General features: G+C 32.9%; 2 protein-coding genes across 3 annotated transcripts; both read left to right on the top strand.

Annotated features, from left to right (window-relative positions):
• Positions 1–1,005: 1,005 nt before the first annotated feature.
• On the top strand, positions 1,006–8,877 carry LOC111703082 (SET domain-containing protein 5). Its single transcript, XM_023474943.1, has 11 exons — positions 1,006–1,082; positions 2,088–2,175; positions 3,023–3,126; positions 3,542–3,625; positions 4,228–4,245; positions 4,493–4,552; positions 5,037–5,091; positions 5,538–5,780; positions 7,112–7,197; positions 7,717–7,765; positions 8,753–8,877. The coding sequence occupies exons 1-11, from the start codon at positions 1,006–1,008 to the stop codon at positions 8,804–8,806; spliced, it is 918 nt and encodes a 305-aa protein (XP_023330711.1). The 3' UTR covers positions 8,807–8,877.
• A 4,359-nt stretch (positions 8,878–13,236) lies between these two features.
• LOC111703081 (SET domain-containing protein 5) lies at positions 13,237–21,175 on the top strand. Of its 2 annotated transcripts, none has more exons than XM_023474940.1 (10): positions 13,237–13,341; positions 14,038–14,125; positions 14,634–14,737; positions 15,171–15,254; positions 15,329–15,346; positions 15,606–15,720; positions 16,900–17,142; positions 17,937–18,022; positions 20,288–20,336; positions 21,084–21,175. In XM_023474940.1, the coding sequence occupies exons 1-10, from the start codon at positions 13,265–13,267 to the stop codon at positions 21,135–21,137; spliced, it is 918 nt and encodes a 305-aa protein (XP_023330708.1). In that variant the 5' UTR covers positions 13,237–13,264; the 3' UTR covers positions 21,138–21,175. The 2 variants fall into 2 exon arrangements, with proteins under 2 accessions (XP_023330708.1, XP_023330710.1); XM_023474942.1 differs by having other exon boundaries at positions 13,241–13,341; positions 14,028–14,125.

Here is a 21,175-nt window from a genome sequence, read left to right as displayed (position 1 = left end):
ATTTGATCTTAAATAGGTTAAGAATACAACATTATAAAGAACTCTTGCTATGTATACATGTATCTTGGATTCCCTATATAACGAAATTCATGTTATATGAAATCATGTCGTCTTCTATAAAAGACGACATTTACACTTTACAGTTCCATCTTTTCCCGTAAGTCATTAATTACAGAAGATGATGGGGTAAGCAAATTCCTTGGATAAAGTTTGTGTGAGAGAGAGACCACAGTTTAGTAATATATACAGTATTCACCCTTCTTAGCTTCAAGTTCATACAACCGGGGGAACACAGTTTAGTAATATATACAGTATACACCCTTCTTAGCTTCAAGTTCATACAACCGGGGGAACACAGTTTAGTAATATATACAGTATTCACCCTTCTTAGCTTCAAGTTCATACAACCGGGGAACAACATTGAATTTCGAGGGACTCTCCATTTACCATTTTCTTAACACACAATAGCACCCTTTATTATCGAATCAGAGGAAAATTTGTACAAAGCATAATTCCGTTTAATTTCTTTCATTAATCCGTAAAGAGGCTTTCAGAGAGAAACTTTCATTTAAAGTGATAAATTTTCAAATGGAAAACTTGAAATTACGATATATTCTCTTAATTGTACGTTTAAAGATGGTTGAATTGTAGACCAACACGCAATCAAAAGTAAAGTGAAGAAATTGAACGCATCATCCCTGGTTAGTCCAGGGTGCTGTGTCAGTGTAAGATGTTTTTACGACGGTTTATGTCGAATTATCTTTACAGGAAAATAGGAGAGAAATTAGTTCTTTACGCACCATTTTAAACCATGACACTAGCTATAGATATGAAACTTAATCCACGCAGATCCTGAATACTAAGAAAAGTTGCATACATTTGCAGACTGGGTTGACTTTGAAATGTTTCAACGCTGCCTTAATTGGCCTTTGATCTTTCAACCTTGGATCACAATGACCTATGTGTACATTGTACAATTTACAAATGAACTTACAGAGTTTAAATATGGACTCTAAATATACCGAGGGAAGGTACTGGAAGGTGATGAATATTTCAGGGAAGGGGAAGGGAGTCCTAGCTAGGTAGGTTTAAACTCTAAATATTCCGAGGGAAGGTACTGGAAGGTGATGAGTATTTCAGGGAAGGGGAAGGGAGTCCTAACAAGGTAGGTTTAAACTCTAGATATACCAAGGGAAGGTACTGGAAGGTGATGAATATTTCAGGGAAGGGGAAGGGAGTCCTAGCTAGGTAGGTTTAAACTCTAGATATACCAAGGGAAGGTACTGGAAGGTGATGCATATTTCAGGGAAGGGGAAGGGAGTCCTAGCAAGGTTGGTTTAAACTCTTTATATACTAAGGGAAGGTACTGGAAGGTGATGAATATTTCAGGGAAGGGGAAGGGAGTCCTAGCAAGGAAGGTTTAAACTCTAAATATTCCGAGGGAAGGTACTGGAAGGTGATAAGTATTTCAGGGAAGGGGAAGGGAGTCCTAGCAAGGTTGGTTAAAACTCTAAATATACCAAGGGAAGGTACTGGAAGGTGATGAATATTTCAGGGAAGGGGAAGGGAGTCTTAGCTAGGTAGGTTTAAACTCTAGATATACCAAGGGAATGTACTGGAAGGTGATGAATATTTCAGGGAAGGGGAAGGGAGTCCTAGCTAGGTAGGTTTAAACTCTAGATATACCAAGGGAAGGTATTGGAAGGTGATGAATATTTCAGGGAAAGGGAAGGGGGTCCTAGCTAGGTAGGTTTAAACTCTAGATATACCAAGGGAAGGTGCTGGAAGGTGATGAATATTTCAGGGAAGGGGAAGGGAGTCCTAGCTAGGTAGGTTTAAACTCTATGAACCCTTATCCACTCCTCTGGATCAGTAAAATCTATGGTTTTCAGGGGGGTTTGGGTCCAAAATCCCCAATGGGTGTAAGCCAACCCATTAAAAGAAACAACTGTGCAGTCCCTCCCTGGACATATTCCTGAGTTTGCCCCTGTATGTAACAAAGATGCAAGTTGAAAAAAAAGTAATTTTTATCTGTTTTTTATCTGTTTATCTGTTTTTGGTTGAACAATAAATTGAATAATTTTTAGGAAAGATATAAAACAGGGAGAATTAATAGTAGCAGATACTCCTCTGTTTATAGTTCCACCAGATGCACATTCTCAAAACAAAAATACGGTAAACTAGTTTATATAGATAACTAGCTGGATCGAGTGCCGTACGTATGGGTTCCAAAACAAATTTCAGCAAATTAGATCACGTTGTTTGGCCAGCTATAATTATCATAAATATATATATATTTATTTAAAGAATTGTAACTACTGAGGATCGTCATGATAGACGTGAAACATTATGTTTAGTATAATTCTTTTCTTAATAAAAATGTGAAGTTAAAAACTGACATATATATATATATATATAAATAAAAATATATATTTATGCTAATTATATATGAATGAGTGAATAGCTTTTTTACAAAGATAAAAAATAATATCTAATAATAATTATTCTCCTCTCATACAATACACATCAAAATTACATTAACAATGATGATTATATATTAACATAGCATAATGATAGAATAGATATTGATGAAATTATTTTATATTAAGAATTAATCTAATATTATGATGTAGTTTAATTTTGTTTAACATTTTTTGAATATGGTTTACAAAAATATTCTAAATTATGCAAAATAGGCGACATAATATATAATGTGATAATATGAAATAAAAATTCAAATGATTTTTTTAAAATTACCTTAAAAAGAGAAAAAAAAGACCTTTTTAAGCGCAATAAACCAATAATATTTCTTTAAGTAAATGTTTTTAAAATTTCTTTACAATGTTTTTTTTTTTTTAATTTCTTCTTAATTTTCGAGTTCTTGTATTTGTAATTGAGAGATTAGGAGATTTTTAATTCGGGCAACATTTCAAATTTACGATAAAATTTTTTTTATTTTTTAATTTAACTGAAAAATTGAAGATCAAAATTTTTTTATTTTGACTGAAAACTTTTATTGCAGCTTGATAATTACTTGGATTGCGCTGTGAAAAACCTGAATCCTCTTGATCGGGAAACTTTCTGGAATCTTGCAGACTCCAAATCCATTCAAGGCAAAACTCCAAGGTGGGTTAATACTTGTTGATCTGAGGACTGTAGTAAACCTCCATTTATATATGCTTGATTCACAACGGTGCCCTTTATACCTTTTTAATGTGGAAGAAATAATTGTTTTTTAGCTCTAAAAGTGTTTAATTCTGACAACTTCTTTCATATTGTTACTGAAGCACAAGTGCATAGAGAGAAATCGAATAATTAACTTCCATAAAAAAAGATGGATCTTTTTCCAAAGAATTAGTTTTGACAATTACCTCTAAGTCAACTGGCCTAAATTTACCGCTATATATGTGACAGTAAATCCTAGTGGAGCACACTAGTTTCATACTTTCCGGTCATATTGTTTCCAACCGCTAAACATGAAGGGTTACTTGAAATCCCTTTAAACTAGTTTATCATACATTAATATTATTTTGTTATAAAGAGGAATATACTTCACTAACTGCTATAGTATTGGACAAGGTAGTTCAACAAGGTTTCCTACTGCCATGCTTCCAATACTTTCCAGGTTAAATAATAATAATAATAATAATAATAGCGATAATAATTATTTACTTTACAGGAAAGTTAAGGGTATTTACTTTACCAAGGGTTCCCAAGACCAATTTTGTCTACAAAATATCCAGAGTGCAGAGAGGGATGTTTTGTTGCCGTGGTTAAGTACAACTTTTAATGTCTCGAAAAAGTAGTTGTACACAATTTTATCGTCTTTTGAGATGAAAATTCGCGAATTTTCCCCCGAAAACTTCGCAGAACGGGTGGTTATTTTTCATAACTGTCCCAAAAGACGTTAAGTAACCTAACCTCCCTTTAAGGCTTCGTGGATAAGCAGTAGTCATAGCATTTATAGGCTGGCCAGGGTTCGATGATCTCACACAAACAGTCCAAGCATACCTGTTTGATGGGGGTTGGGGAGGGGGGGGGGGTTTGGATAGCTACAATAGGTCAGTAATTTTGGTCAAAAGGTGGAAAAATGATAATAATAATGATGATAGTTATGATAACTATATAATAATAATAATAACAAGAAGGATAATGATAAAAATAAATATCTCTCAAAGTACACCTACACAGTTCCTTTAACTTTTTAATCTTTTTCTGTTGTTTCAGGATAAATCACAGCTGCAGGTAAATCTTCTATTTAGACCATTATAGAAATACAATAAGGTAAAAGATATTCCAATGGAATTAAACACTTGCCACAATCCTGCATTTTTTAATCCCTATATCTTTGCAACTTAATCACATTAACCCGTCTACTAATAATACCTGGTTTGTATAAACCCGTCTACTAATAATACCTGGTTTGTATAAAAACCCTTCTACTAATAATACCTGGTTTGCATAAAAAGTTCCCACAAATATTTTTTTTCAGACCTAACTCTGAGTTCCACTGGAACCCTGAGCAAGGATATGAAGAACTCAGAGCCTCCAGGTTAGGGGTTATCAAGTAAAGTTTATTAGAAGGGGATAATTCATTAAGCTTACTGTCCCGCTTTGCCTTATAAAGTCTGTATTTGTAATGTACAGCTTGCTGATTAAAATTCGGCCCGGTACTTGAAATTTACCAGAGTTTACTCGGAATAGCTATAAATCACACAGGTCTGCCGCTTATAGTAAATTGGCGGTACAGTCCAAACTAGGACTGCAAAGGTTGGCTAAGCTCGTATATTCAAATGTACACAGGTCGTGCATGATAAATATATATTTATCAAAATAACTTTTAGAAAAGACAATTTTCTTGCAAATCATGCAAAATTGAAATACAAACTTTAATCAGCTAACCCAAGTGGACAAAACAAATTTCTTCCATATTAACAATGAATTTAAAAAAGAATTGTGTTTTTCCCACGAACTTAATTTTTTAAATTCCTATATCTTTGCAACCCCTTTTATATTTAAAACTATGTACTCTATAGGTGTATCCTGGAGGGAGAGGAGATTACTGACTGTTACCTGGATCTTACAGCACAGGTACAAGTCATGGAGTGGATAAACTGGGGAGGGAATCCAGTCATTGTTCACCAACCTGTTTTTAATTGTCCGAGCTGGAGATATGAATGTTGAAATAAATTTTTAAGCTTTAAAGATCTTCTTTTCTATTTCTGATGAATAATTGTCTGCAATAACATGTATTTAAGAATTGAGTCACGTGATATGGTACAGTTAACCCTAAATGAGCCATACATCGAAAGAATTTGTGAAATGTCGTCTTGACAATTTTTCAATGTGTTTTATACTTTTTTACGTAAATTTCAGTATTTGCGAAAATAAATAAATAGCCATGAATATGTGGGTACAGTTTTAAAGAGCTCCATATAATCATTTAATTAAAACATAAATATCTGCAACAATCCATTATCAGAAAATGAAAATACGAAATTTGATGAATTCTTTCAATTGTCTTACATTGTTTTTAGGGTCGAATAACGCAGCAGGAGCGGCGTAGCTTGCTTAAGTCCGGATACGGGTTTGATTGTAACTGTGAAGTGTGTTCCCTATCCTTCAACCTCCTGGAGAAGGATGATAAACTCAGAGTGGAAGCTTTTAATCTCTCTCAAACATGTTTCGATCTCAAGAACAGCTTCAGCTCAGAGCAGATGGTGGAAGTGCTAAGGAAAGCGGAACGTTGGTTCTTCTTAAGAAAATCTCTAGGTTATAAGGTAAACCCTTTGTATCCAACCTGTCAACAATATTGTATTTGGTTAAATATATGTTAAACTAATATGGTCGTGCAGGGTCACAATATATTAGGCGTGTTCAGTACGGTTTTGGACTAATAGTACTCAAATAATTTTTAGACGGTACACTGGTACAGTGTCCAATGTCCATCGTAACCAGTTTAAAATCGGTTTTACGACTTTGATCGTTAATATACGATTTTATTAGTTGTTTTACTGAACAAACGATTTTTTTCACGCACTATAAACAATAGGTTTTTATACTAAACTGATGATTTTTTTTCACAATTCTTTTTTTGAAAAACGATCGTTTTTTTGAACGAACGATTTTCTTGAACGAACGATTTTTCTGAATGAACAATTTTACTGAACGAAAGTTCAGTGAGAAAACGAACGAAATAGATGAGAAATGAACGATAATTTTAAGAAAGAACGAAATTAATAGTTTTTGAAACTATTGAAAAAAAAACGAACAAATGGACCGTTCATGAACGATGAACGAACAAAATGAAAAAAACCGTACGCGCCAATATCTACTCAAAGCTTTTCTTTTTCCATTCAGCAGAAGACGAACACCTGTGGCTAAAGTCATAAATTAAATGTGTTGTTAGATTACATCTCGTAATTCGAACTTTAGATTTGAATTTGATTGCATTTTGGTCTATATATGTCAGCAATCTTTAAACTTACGGAGTTGTTTTCTACTAATTTTTCATTTGAAACGCATATGCCAAAAAAAAAGTCTAAAAGAGAACAAAGGAACTGAGTTTTTGCCACCAACTCAAATATTCTTATCCTTATAATCTTTGCAACCCATGGTCATAGGCCTTAAGTATTTCAAACTAATAATTCTGTTAGATCAAATAATCTAAGTTTAAAATATCAAAGGTTTACACTTAGCGGTTGCAGAGATAAAGAAATAAGAAAATTTGAATTTGTGGCAAAAACTCAAATCCTTTATATTTAATATTTAATGTTTGATCGAATGTCTCAGGTTGCTGGGATAAGGACCCAAACTATTAAATGCGTGAAATGTCATGAGTTTGCTTGCTAAATTGGCAAACTATTAAATACGTGAAATGTCATGAGTTTGCTTGCTAAATTGGCAAACTATTAAATACGTGAAATGTCATGCGTTTGCTTGCTAAATTGGCAAACTATTAAATGCGTGAAATGTCATGAGTTTGCTTGCTAAATTAGCAAACTAAACCACGTGAGTAACACTCAAAGGTCTACATTATTCATAAGATGAAAGGTTTCCCGATCGTTTCTTAAAATACCGTCAATAAGTATACTTAAACTTGATTTCCTAGTTGACCCATCAATTGGAGGCTGCTGAGGTTGTTTGGCATCTCGCTATGCTTCTAGGAGAGGACGAGATAGCCTCCAATATATGCAGGTAAAAAGCCTCTACCATATACAGGTTGAAAGCAGCCTCTACAAAATACAGTTAGAAAACAGCCGCTACAATATACTGGCAGGAAACAGTCTGTACTATATACAGATAGAAACAGTCTCATACAATATACAAGTAGAGAACAGCCTCTACTATATATACAGGTAAACAGCCTCTACTATATACAAGTAGAAAACAGCCTCAACTATATATAAAGGTAAACAGCCTCTATTATATATAGAGGTAAACAGCCTCTACTTTATACACAGGTAAACAGCCTCTACTCTATTCAGTTAGAATTTTATTTTTTATTTTATCAAATAACATATAAATATTTTGGTGGTAAAAATTCAAGATCAATTTTTTTCATTTTACTTTACTTTGTTTCGAAAAAAGTTGTTAAGGTTTAATGTGTAATCTATATTTATAATAATGCTCTTTGCTAGATATATGTATATGTTCCACAGGCAATGTGGAATATTAATTATGAAATTTAGATATTAAATGTTTATTTTTTTTTAGGGAAGGGAACCTGTTGGCCGACATTAGATTTGGAGCTGACAGTCAAGAGGTAGAAATAACAAAACAAAAAATATTTGAACTTTTGAAATTATAATTCATATTTTAAGGACGCTAAAAAATACTTTTTTATAGAATATCATTTTTTTCATAATTTCTTGAAAACGAAAAAGGGTTGAAATACTTGTTAAACTTCAAGGGACTGTTAGCGTGTTCCCATACGAGGATTACAATGTTAAACTTCAAGGAACTGTAAGCGTGTTCCCATATACGAAGATTACAATGTTAAACTTCAAGGAACTCTAAGCGTGTTCCCATACGAAGATTATAATGTTAAACTTCAAGGGACTGTAAGCGTGTTCCCATACCAAGATTACAATGTTAAACTTCAAGGAAAGTAAGCGTGTTCCCATACGAAGATTACAATGTTAAACTTCAAGGAACTGTAAGCGTGTTCCCATACGAAGATTACAATGTTAAACTTCAAGGAACTGTAAGCGTGTTCCCATACGAAGATTACAATGTAAACTTCAAGGGACTGTAAGCGTGTTCCCATACGAAGATTACAATGTAAACTTCAAGGGACTGTAAGCGTGTTCCCATACGAGGATTACTATGCCCAATTTACAACGGTCCCTTAAAAGCTTAAAAGGATTAGATAATAGATATCCATGTTTTTGTTGTTTATTCAAACTTATTTTCATTTGTGGTTTCTATATATGCAAAAGTAAATTGCGTATTTCTTGCTTTATAGAAAAATGGAGAAATTCGTAGAAATAACCCTTTTTCGAGTCAGAATAAAGGACGTTATCTTCCACAGTTTGGATAGGATTAAGTGTCGAGAGTCACTAAAAACTAGGCTTGTACAATTCCTTTAGTTTTATTTGAGATCGTGTCGGAGTTTAAAGAAGGCATGAAATAATTTTTAAATAGTTTGTAATAATTTTTTTTAATTTTAACACTTTAATTCTGAGCTAAAATCCCTTTTTTACGATTACAAAATTTTAAAGGAACGAAAATTGTTAAAAGATTTATTTAGGTTCAAATTTGGAGAGAAAAAGAGTCAAATCCTGTAAAATATCTTCTGGGATGATTCACAAAATTGAAAATTTTTAACATCACTTTAATAATTTGTTATAATTTGAATAAAGTATTTTATTGTTACATTTTGTAATAAAATATTGTCATTTATCTCAAAAAATATTTAGACCATTTTTAATTTCAAATATCATAAATGTGAAATTCATAGATTAATTAAAATTACAGATAAGCCACTAGATTTCGTTTTTTCAAGATTTGGATGAAACTAGTTCACAATAATCCTAAGCCAGAAGGAGTTTCGCGCAGTCGGCGTAGAATTACAAGACAGAGAGAGCCTGTTCTACGCCGACTTGGCTTCTGCCTCAGGGTTATTGTGGAAGAGTTTCATCCAAATCTTGAATTATCTTATCTTAACTAATCTATGGTTAAATTTATTTAAAAATAATAAAAACGTTCTCTTGTATATTATATTTAAGTTATTCTGCAGCTTTCCTTACAGATCAACTACCCCTGCCATTTATAATAGGCTTCACTTTCAACAATTAAGCTTATTGCAATTTGTAAGCAGATTATTATAAGCAGAATCAATGTTTAAACTTCACCACATTCTATGTTAAAAGAAGATTGAAAAGATTGGAAAGAAAAAAAATAATAATTATACGAAAGGATGTCAAAAAACAGATGCTTAAAAATGCATTTTTGTCTAAAACCTTTTTTCTTTTTCACACTTTATCATATTTATCATCATCTATATATAAATTTGGCTTGTCTGTCTGTCTGTCTGTTTGTATCCAATAAACGTCAAAACGGCTGAACCGATCGGGCCTATTTAATAAATTACTTACAATAACTTTTTCAAAAATTTATATTTCTATATTTTTGAGTATTTTCTATAATCTACGTGACATTTTCGTTGGATAGAAGAGTTTGTTGCACATTTCATAGAAAGGATGATTCAGCATTTTCTTATAATTATACGTTAAGAGTATTGTGTTGGTTGAAAAATGATTAATTGCTGATAACAGAAATTTCTATAAAATATGGCACAAAATTATATCTACTTGGTGGATCTATAGATGGTGGTTGTATTATAGTTTTTAACTCTGATTTCATAGAAAATGAATAAATGTGCAAACATAAACTATCCTTTTTTATTTAAAAGGCCAAATCTTAGAAGCGTATTATTTTTTTTTGGAATAGAAAAGGTACAAACTTGAGAAATAGACTAAACATAAAGAGAGGGATGAGTAGGTATTCTTTGGTTTCGGAATCCTGATCTGATTATTTGCGGATTTTTTAACACTTCTTCGGAAATTTTCATCCGCAACTTTGTATCTACAGAACACTGAACAGTATAGATTATTCTTTCAAGAGTAAAAATAAGGAAAGGGGGATAGGGTATGTTTACATTTTGTGTATTTTTTTGTTAATTAATATATAAGTTTTATTTTGACTTCCAGTGCGATTTACTTGATGTTTATTGAGAAGTTTTTCACTTCTTATATTGATAATTAGTCAAACATAAAATAAAACTTTGAATTATTTGAAGAAAAGTCTGAAGTTGTTAGAAAGTTTTAAGAATGACAAAAACATAACGTCGAATTTTGACAGAGCCCACCCCCCCTCTAGGTTATTCATTTTTTTAACAAACACACGTACTGACATACAAAATCTAAGTTTTAACATATTTATACATATTTTCACGAACACGATGGTTCTTGTGCAAATTCCTTGAGTTTTCCAGTTTTTTGTCTGACCTAAAGTAGGCAAACATATTTCCTTGTTTAGGCGAGTAGGTGACTTGTTTAAGTATCCGTTGAAAACTAGAAGCTTACAAAATTTATGAAAATGTTTTTGCAAAAATTTAAAGGGACTGGACATAGTGACCTTTCGTGCATAAAACGTCAGATCTTATTCACAACGCTAACATTGAAACTAATCTTATCAAGAATGAGTAAGATATCCTTATTTTATTTGCTAAACATTGATTGATTGTGAATCTGACATGCAACTCGTTTACTAAATGATCAATTAAAATAACGCACACATTCCCTTTAAAGAATTGCAGTAGGAGTGACATGCTTTACGCCTTAAAATCTAGTTTAATAGTCGATTAACCACAGTAATGTTTACTGTTTTCAGTTTACTTGAAAATAAATTACTTTGTAAAAAAACAAAAAGAATATTAAAATACTTCTCTGAAGGAACAGTAGGGTTAATTTCGACTGAACCAAATAGATTATTAAGTACAATAGATAGCAACGTAGAATACTCTCAGTACAGCTGTCAAAAATAATAATAATAGTGATAATAAAGTGCTTTTCTTAAAATGAAATAAGTGCAATTTTGTGTTCTTTATTTTCTATTTTTGCACTTTCTTATTTAATTTTGAAAAACATTTCAACTAATTTGAGAAAATGTTGAATTCTTTCTTATATTTGACACTTGTGACGTCATGTAAAATTCGTCCATTTCTCTGTTGCCACCTATTGTACTTAATAATCTATTCGGACTGACCCTAAACTAAGCTTATGGTGCGTGCTATACGGATCGGCAATACGCTGACCGAAGAAATAATGAATCTTTATAGAGGAGTCTGAGAGTGGCATGGTCTTCACAACATTTGTCTTCTCAGTAATTGATGGATGAAATATTCTTATTTTTTGTGCTGAAAATTACTTATTTTTAATTCTTGCGGATATTTGATGTTGAGACGATGAATGAAATTTTCAGAATTTAAGACAAAAAACAACGATATCTTCCTTATTGTTACAACGGTGCCGTTGTAAATTGAACATGCCAAGAAGTTAGGAATTAAGGATAAAATTAATTTAAGTGGGAATAAAAAAGATAATAAAGGGAAAAAATGGAAGAAACATATTTTTTTATGATTCTGTATTTAACATACGAGATTGTATTGTATTAGAAGAAAATGATTAGTAGGAAAGGGGAGGAAAGACGGAAGAAATTATGAATGATGATTTTCACTTTAGCATTGCAAAGCGCAAAAATATGTCCCGATCTGACATTTATATCTAAACAACTAGATTCTACAAGTTGATTGCATAAATAAATCAAGATTCTACTAGATGAATGCATAAATAAATCTAGATTATACAAGATGAATGCATAAATAAATCTAGATTGTACAAGTTGAATGCATAAATAAATCTAGATTCTAAAAGTTGAATAGAAAAATAAGTCTAGATTCTACAAGTTGAATGCATAAATAAATCTAGATTCTACAAGTTGAATAGAAAAATAAATCTAGATTCTACAAGTTTAATAGAAAAATAAATCTAGATTCTACAAGCTGAATAGAGAAATAAATCTAGATTCTACAAGTTGAATAGATAAATAAATCTAGATTCTACAAGCTGAATAGAGAAATAAATCTAGATTCTACAAGTTGAATAGATAAATAAATCTAGATTCTACAAGTTGAATAGAGAAATAAATCTAGATTCTACAAGTTGAATAGAGAAATAAATCTAGATTCTACAAGTTGAATAGAAAAATAAATCTAGATTCTACAAGTTGAATAGAAAAATAAATCTAGATTCTACAAGTTGAATGCATAAATAAATCTAGATTCTACAATTTGAATAGAAAAAAAATCTAAACTCTACAAGCCGAATGCATGATTTGTTTGCTGTCAGCAGTTTTATAATTCTGCCGACTGTGCTCTATATTAAGTGTGGAACAACTTTCCTATTTATAAACATAAATACAGATGAATAGTAACTAGTAAACAGTGGAAATGTACACGACATTATTTCATGTAAATCTGCGGCTCATTACGCAATTTGCGTAGTCACTCATGCCTCTATGGTAAATGAGACTTCAATACTGCGTCCTTAAGAGGGCGTCCTAAATGTACGTCCTATCTCAGCCCTTAATCTTCATTATTGCGTCCATTATGTGCGTTCACAGTAGATGTCCTCAGTGTGAAATTATAATATTCGTCCTGATTATTAGTATATATATTGGGTTTTTTATGAATAAAACGGTGGGAACCCTTTTAACTACCTTGACACTAAAACCTACCTGTATGTGCATTATATTGCTTCCTGTAACAGCTTAAGAGTCGGTCTGGTACTGGAAATCAACCTGTGTTTATAGTGTTGAACCCATCTTTTATGGCTTCAGTTGTATAGTAATACTAGTAAATAGTAAATAGGTAAAGAGCTAAAAACTTTAAAATTGGGGATATCAAGATCAATACTTAATCTCCTCTTTTTATTAATCGGCAGATTAATTTAATCTTATATTAATATCCAGGAAAGTGTCAAAAATGCCGCCAATTGTCGATTGCAGAATCCGAACAGCCAATTGGTCAGAACCCAATCTAAGGATATCCAAAAGAGTCGATTAATCAGAAAATCAAAAGTGTCCAGAGTGGATATCAAGATTTATGAATCGGGATTAAGAGTATCCAATACAAGAGTTCTCAGCTCAGATCCTCCTTTGATTGAATTGGTGTAACTATGTAATAATCTTTAAAAGAAAAATGGCAAATACGTTCAGAGAAGGACGATACTGGAGAGTTGAGGATGTACCAGGGAAAGGCAAAGGAGTTCTTGCAAGGTAAATACTGGAAGATGTCGTAAAGCTGGATTTTCGAGCCCTTTTTTGAAGATCTTAAAGTCGTCTTCACAATAAAATCGAAATTGCAGGAATTGTATGAAAATTTAGATCTTAGAAGTATAAACTACATTAAAAAATTTCAGTACAACATGCAGTACAACTATAGTAAACTAATTAGTTGTTCAGGAACAGGTTAAAAATAAAAATTGACTCTTATTATTGAATATAAGGAGTCTAATTCAGTTATCTGTTTCTTTAATGTTTCATTGTTCACAACACTTTTCTGTAGATTTACCAAAATTGTTATTGAAAAAACGAAATTTGAAGAATTTGAAGAATTTTACGCTACGCACAAATCATAAAGAATAAGAAATTCATTATTGATTCATTGATTTATTGGCAAATTTCTATCGAGAAATATGCTTCTAAACATCTAATTAGTTTACTGTTGATTTTTTTACATTTTTTGTTGTCGTTATTTAACAATTTAAATAAAATCGATTCTCAAAACGTAACCACCCAAATGGATGGTTTTGAACGTCAACTTCGCCCTCAAACTCAGTAATTAATTATACATCATTAAAATGTTTTATATGTCTCAAATGAATCCTATCAAATTTTTACACAATACTACATTCTCAGTTCCACTACCATACATTGCCGGTCACTCCCTTTAACCATATTAGAACTATCTAGAGAAAATCTGAAGATTGGAGAACTCATTTTTCAAGATTTTCCTTTGTTTATTGTTCCCTCAGCAGTTCATACAGACTCATCAGAACAGGTTCATGTTGTTTAGTTGATTGATTGATGAACTAGTGACAGGGCACGTGAATTTAATGGTTCTGTCAATATTCCAGAAAGAGCTATGACGTTCGTTCACAATTACTCCTATTAAACATAATTTTTCAGTCTTCTTTTATAAATACTTTTTTGCCGGCATATATGTTTTGAATAAAAAGAATTTAACAAACAAATCCGTAACTTTAAAGATTGTCAAAGTTTATATATAAACCAAAACGAGTATGACTTCAAATTGAAGAAACCGATTGCCTCTAACTCTGGTTAGTCGGGGTGAGGGACTGTTGACGTAATTTCCTTCATTTACATTGTTCGATTTACGACAGTATCCTTAAAAGCTTGGTTTGATCTATTGTAATCAAAATCTTATCAAGCTGGGAAAACGACGATATCTTCCATCTTATTGATTGATTGATAAGAAATAAATATGTATTAAACATTAACATTTAACATTGAATTTTTAAAAAAATCATAATTTAAATCTAACCTAGCTTGACGATTACCTGGAGGCACAACTTCAAGATCTCTGTTTGGAGGCTAAAGAGGCTTTTTGGGACTTAACAGACTCTAAATCTCAAGGTCCTAAAAGTTCCAGGTAGTTTTAAGGAAAAATAACATCAAAATAAATTTCATTTTTAAATCTTACATTATTTTTAAATTAAAAAAAAATTATTCTAAAAATGTTTGAAATCCATTCGAGTAAGCTGCAACCAAACAAGTTTCTCTCACTCTTTGGATTTAAAGTGAAAACAAGAAGACACAAAGTCTTGCCAGTAATTCTACATAAAATAACCGTCTGCCTAGTGTTCAGATTGGATTCAAGTACAGTCAATGAAGACAACTTTCGTTTTTGATTTCTACTTTGCTTTCAGACATCACTGGTAGAGGGTACACTTAAACATGGAAACAAAGATAAGATGCTAATTAACAGCTTCTCTTTGTTTACATGTAAATTTGTAATTTAAAAATATGTGGTTAGAAATTAAGTCATTTTCACTGTATTGATATAAACTCTGTTTTTCTTTCAGGGGAATTTACTTTACAAACTGCTTCAGTATAAAGCAAACTACCACAGTAGAATATCCAACTGCCATGCTTCCAATATTGGCAAGGTAAAGTAAAATTCAAAACAATTAAATACAAACAAACTTTTTCTAATTTTTCTTGAATGCTTTGATATTGTTAGGTTGAACCACAGCTGCAGGTTTAAACTGGAATTAACTTAATACTCTCAAGTATTAAAAAACTTCATTTTTTTTTCTTTAAGACAGAGAGACCCATAAACCTGAGTATAATGGAAAGACGTAAACTATAATTTAATAAGTTGGATTTTAAGTTACAAAAAAACATATATATAGCAGTATCTAATCCACATAAGATTGCTCGAATATCTGCTTCCTATTCCACAGATTTATAATTCTCACAGTATGTTATGCTTATTTCATTATTTAATCTCCATTTTGACCGAACACTGAGTTCCACTGGAACGATGAGCTGGGTTGTGATGAATTGAGAGCTTTTAGGAATATTTCACAAGGAGAGGAGTTAACAAATTGTTATCTGGACCTTACGATTAAGGTATGTAGATACCTAGCTACCTAAACCTAACAGATATAGTGACCAGCCTAGCTATCTGGACCTTAAAATTCAGGTATATAGATACCTAGCTACCTAGACCTAACAGATAAAGTGACCAGCCTGGGTACCTGGACCTAGGGCTGTGCACGTTCCGACTTTTTTGAAATTGTTCCGTTCCGTTCTAGAACGAGGGCCTTCAGCTAAATCGTTCCGTTCTTGTTCCTCTTTTTTTTTATCGTTCCGTTCTCGTTCTGTTCCGTCCCGTTCCCTTCCGTTCTGAGTAGAAGAACGGTCTTCCCGTTCCGTTCCGTTCTTGGTGTTCTTAGTTGAAGAACGGTTGCATCCCTCTTGTTCTGTTCTTAATTAAGAACGTTTCCATGCCCCCGTTCCGTTCTTAGTAACGGACAATTACATCATGTTCTTTTCAAGCAATTCCCGTTCCGTTCCGTTCCGTTCCATTCTTTTACTAATTGTTCCAATATTTTTAAGAACGCGTTCTAAGCGTTCGTTTTTTTTTCGGAACGATGTGATCGTTCTTGATCGTTCCGTTCATTCTCGGCAAATAACGATTGTTCCACCGTTAACGCACCCAGCCCTACCTGGACCTAACATAAACCTAGCTACCTGAACCTAACATATATATTGACCAGCCTAACTACCAGCTACCTGGACCTAACATATAAAGTGACCAACCTAACTACCTGGACCTAACATATATATTGACCAGCCTAGCTACCTGGACCTAACAGATGAAGTGACCAGCCTGGCTATCTGGACCTAACATATATATTGACCAGCCTGGCTACCTGGACCTAACATAAACCTAGCTACCTGGACCTAACATATATATTGACCAGCCTAGCTACCAGCTACCTGGACCTAACAGATATAGTGATCATCCTGGCTACCTGGACCTAACATAAACCTAGCTAACTGGACCTAACAAACATAGTGACCAGCCTAGCTACCTGGACCTAAGAGATATAGTGACCAGCCTAGCTACCTGGACCTAACAGATATAGTGACCAGCCTAGCTACCTGGACCTAACATATATAGTGACCAGCCTAGCTACCTGGACCTAACATATATAGTAATCGGCCTAGCTATCTGGACTATGTATGGCTTACAAAGAAGAACTTAATTCAAAGCTTGATATTTTCTTTACAATTTCTATTCAGGGTCGGATAACGCAGCAAGAGCGGCGTAGCTTGCTTAAGTCCGGATATGGGTTTGATTGTAACTGTGAAGTGTGTTCCCTACCGTTCAACCTCCTGGAGCAGGATGATAAACTCAGAGTGGAAGCTTTTAATCTCTCTCAAACATGTTTCGATCTCAAGGACAGCCTAAGTTCTGAAGAAATAAGCAATGTTTTACGAACAGCTGAACGATGGTTTTTTCTACGAAAAATGTTGGGTTACAAGGTATATAATAACATTAGTTTCAAAGAACCAATTGGCAAATCTTAACTTCTATTGTTTATTTAAACTGTTTTCCATAGAACCAGTTTAAACGGCAGAACTGGCCAACGTTTAGTTCGAACGGCAAGTTTTTGAAAGTTAATGGAAGATTCCGTTCAGGAATAGTAATTTTGATATGATTAACAATCGAAAATAACCGTTAACATAAAAAGAAAAACTAAAAGTAAAAATAATGAACGAATGCGTTTTTAATGCGAATGCGGTTTTATTAAATATTTTACTTAAAATTGTTTGAAACTTAATTAAGTGTTCTGATTTTTTTCCGGGTTGTTATGTTTTTCGTTAACGCCATTAAGTGAGTTGATATCGTTAACGCTCAGTAACTTTCAGAAATAACAGAAGATACCGTTAACGGAGTGTTTGGTTTTATTTAAAAACAAACTTCTTCCTGATAAATAGGTTCGTTCTGTTATTTTAACTAACCATTAACGAAAGGCTTTAAAAAAGTCCTAACCTCCCCAGACCAATATTAAACCCAGTTTTTTTTCAATCAAATTATTTAAGTTTATTGGGTCGAAAAACTATAGAATTATTGATCATTATGTGATTCTATTTGTTTGATCTGTGATTTGCACAATGCATATTTTTAGATAGGTCAAGATGATATAGGGATTGGTTCCCTAGAACTGGAGTGAACTGGCTATCTTTTTTAACTAATAATATTGAGCTGATCCATAATAAAAAGGCTATATAGGTGGTTTGTTGGATATGTTTTTAAATGATTAACTAATATTAAGGTGATCCATCAGCTAGAAGCTGCAGAGGTGGTTTGGCACTTGGCTATGCTACTGGGACAGGAACAAACAGCACTAAATATTTCCAGGTAAAACAAGGTGTCCCACTAAACAAATTTCCAGGGAATACAGGGTGTCCCACTAAGCATATTTCCAGGTAATAAAGGGTGTCCCACTAAACATATTTCCAGGGAATACAGGGTGTCCCAATAAACATATTTCCAGGGAATACAGGGTGTCCCACTAAACATATTTCCAGGGAATACAGGGTGTCCCACTAAGCATATTTCCAGGTAATACAGGGTGTCCCACTAAACATATTTCCAGGTAATACAGGGTGTCCCACTAAACATATTTCCAGGTAATACAGGGTGTTCCACTAAATATATTTCCAGGTAATACAGGGTGTCCCACTAAACATATTTCCAGGTAATACAGGGTGTCCCACTAAACATATTTCCAGGTAATACAGGGTGTCCCACTAAATATTACATTTGGGATCAGCCAATACTTTTCCATTCATTGAGTGGAAAGTCAGATTCTTTAAACTTGTGTATGATCCTCGACGACGAAAAAATCCTTTTTTATTTTGCTAAAAATAGCGAAGAATTCAAGTGTACAGTGTTTATAGGGTTAACCACAAACAGGGGCGTGTTCAGGAATTTGTCCAGGGGGAGGGGGGCGCTATTTTGGTTGAGGGGTTTAGGTTGTATAATTTTGCAAACGCAAAAGGGTGTTTATTAGTGTATAAATGTAGAACACAATGAGTTTTTTATACTTCAATAAAAACGCTTACAAATTTCTTTGACAGAAGAAAAACAAACTAATATTTGTAAGATAAAACAGCTTGCTTATACAAAGTTTTAACTATACAAGTGTTCCTGCAGATAAAATACAAAAGCACATTCATGATCAGACAAAGGTGTACAGCAAAGGGTACCGGTGTGAACCGGATATGTCACATTACAACTAAAAGATCACTTAAAAATTACACGCAAAAGGTCGTCTTTTATCTTTAGCTGTGTATCAAAAAGTTAAATCTCTTGAAGCTGACCGAAGAAGGATCTTTTCTTATTTCTCAACTGTCATTTTTTAGCATGGGACAACTTCTATGCATATAATCTAGGTTTCAACCTGATCAATTCAAAAATATTCTTAATTTTATCAAATTTTTAAGAAAAAAATGTTTTTGTTTTTGATCCTGAAGATAATGTTATTTAATAATAAGATCAATTCTATTTTTCAAAACTTTTTTTTCTCGGCCTGTATCAATAAACTGATCCCCAGGACGTTATTTTTCTGTTTTCCGAGCGCTGTTTTCATATACTCGAGCTCTGTTTTCATATACTCGAACTCTGTTTTCATATACTCAAGCTCTGTTTTCATATACTCGAGCTCTGTTTTTATATACTTATATACTCGAGCTCTGTTTTCATATACTCGAGCTCTGTTTTCATATACTTGAGCTCTGTTTTCATATACTGAAGCTCTGTTTTCATATACTCGAGCTCTGTTTTTTATATACTCGAGCTCTGTTTTCACATACTCGAGCTCTGTTTTCACATACTCGAGCTCTGTTTTTTATACTCGAGCTCTGTTTTCATATACTCGAGCTCTGTTTTTATATACTCGAGCTCTGTTTTCACATACTCGAGCTCTGTTTTTTATATACTCGAGCTCTGTTTTCACATACTCGAGCTCTGTTTTCATATACTGAAGCTCTGTTTTCATATACTCGAGCTCTGTTTTTATATACTCGAGCTCTGTTTTCACATACTCGAGCTCTGTTTTCATATACTCGAGCTCTGTTTTCATATACTCGAGCTCTGTTTTCACATACTCGAGCTCTGTTTCATATACTCGAGCTCTGTTTTCATATACCTGAGCTCTGTTTTCATATACTCGAGCTCTGTTTTCATATACTCGAGCTCTGTTTTTATATACTCAAGCTCTGTTTTCATATACTCGAGCTCTGTTTTTATATACTCGAGCTCTGTTTTCATATACCCGAGCTCTGTTTTCTTATACTCGAGCTCTATTTTCATATACTCGAGCTCTGTATTCATATATTCGATCTCTTTTTTCTTGAATGTTTAATCAATGCGACAAAAAATATATATTTGAAAAACAACTGGAATAATATCTAAATCACATTCCGTACAGTTTCTGGATCAAGAAACGTATATTTGAAGTCAGACCTACTGTGTTGTTAATCTTGGGATCAAGTATAGATTTTCAACTGCCATACATTGGATTCAAGATTAGTCATTTGGCCTAATATCTAAAAAGTGAACGGTCCCTATAAAGTTAAATAATTATTTAAAGATAATCTTATAAAAAGTTGTTTTGTCTAGAGAAGGTGAGGTGCTTGCTGGTATTAGATATGGGAAAGAAAGTATTGAGGTGATTTTGCTTTGTAATTCAAGTTTACCGACAAACCAGATATTTTCTTCTCTTTTAAGAATATTATATCATGATTGGGTGTAACTAAACTTTACAAGTTTTTATCCTGAAAAAATAGAAAAAACAGAACAATAATTTAAAATGTTCTTTGTTAGTTTGTTTTTTCATATATATATATTATTCGATTATCGCGAAATTTTTTCGAAAATACATATCTTATCATAAAATAGAAAATTTACATTTTATACCTTCAGAGATTAACAAAAATTTTGGAAATTCGTCCAATTAGGAATAGAGTCGAGGCCATAAACTGTGATTTACACCATAGCTTCGGAACCCGATGCTGTAGACCTTAGACATTACAAACAATAAATTCTGTTCCACATAATAACATAAGTTAGAAATATCAAAGGTTTCCACCATCAGGTTGCAACGAAAAATGGATTAGAAAATTTGAGTTAGTGGCAAAGACTCAGTTCCTTTAGATTTCTTGAATGGACTGTGTAAGCGTAATTTCAAAGATGGCAATGTCCGATTTTATTCTAAGAAATTCTTCAATGATTCTTAGAAGCAAGAAATGCGCAGATCAGCAGAGAATTCACAAATGAAAATAAACAGTTAAAAAATAAAAACATTGATTTCTAATTCATACTGTTTGTTGTTGTTGTGAATCGAATATTGTCATCTGTGCAAGGACGGTCACATACAGTCCTTAATTAATGTATATTTATAGACCCATATATTCAGGTCGAGAACTGGAAAGAGAAAAGATTAAATCCTGTAAAATCTCTGATAGGATAGCATGAACTTGAATATTAAACAGTCTATAAAGATGAGAA

The sequence above is a fragment of the Eurytemora carolleeae genome, unplaced genomic scaffold, assembly GCF_000591075.1.
Source record: "Eurytemora carolleeae unplaced genomic scaffold, Eaff_2.0 scaffold531, whole genome shotgun sequence".
NCBI classification, from domain to species: Eukaryota; Metazoa; Arthropoda; class Copepoda; order Calanoida; family Temoridae; genus Eurytemora; species Eurytemora carolleeae.
The sequence above is the reverse complement of the archived record's forward strand: the minus strand, read 5'-3'. Positions and strand labels throughout refer to the sequence as shown.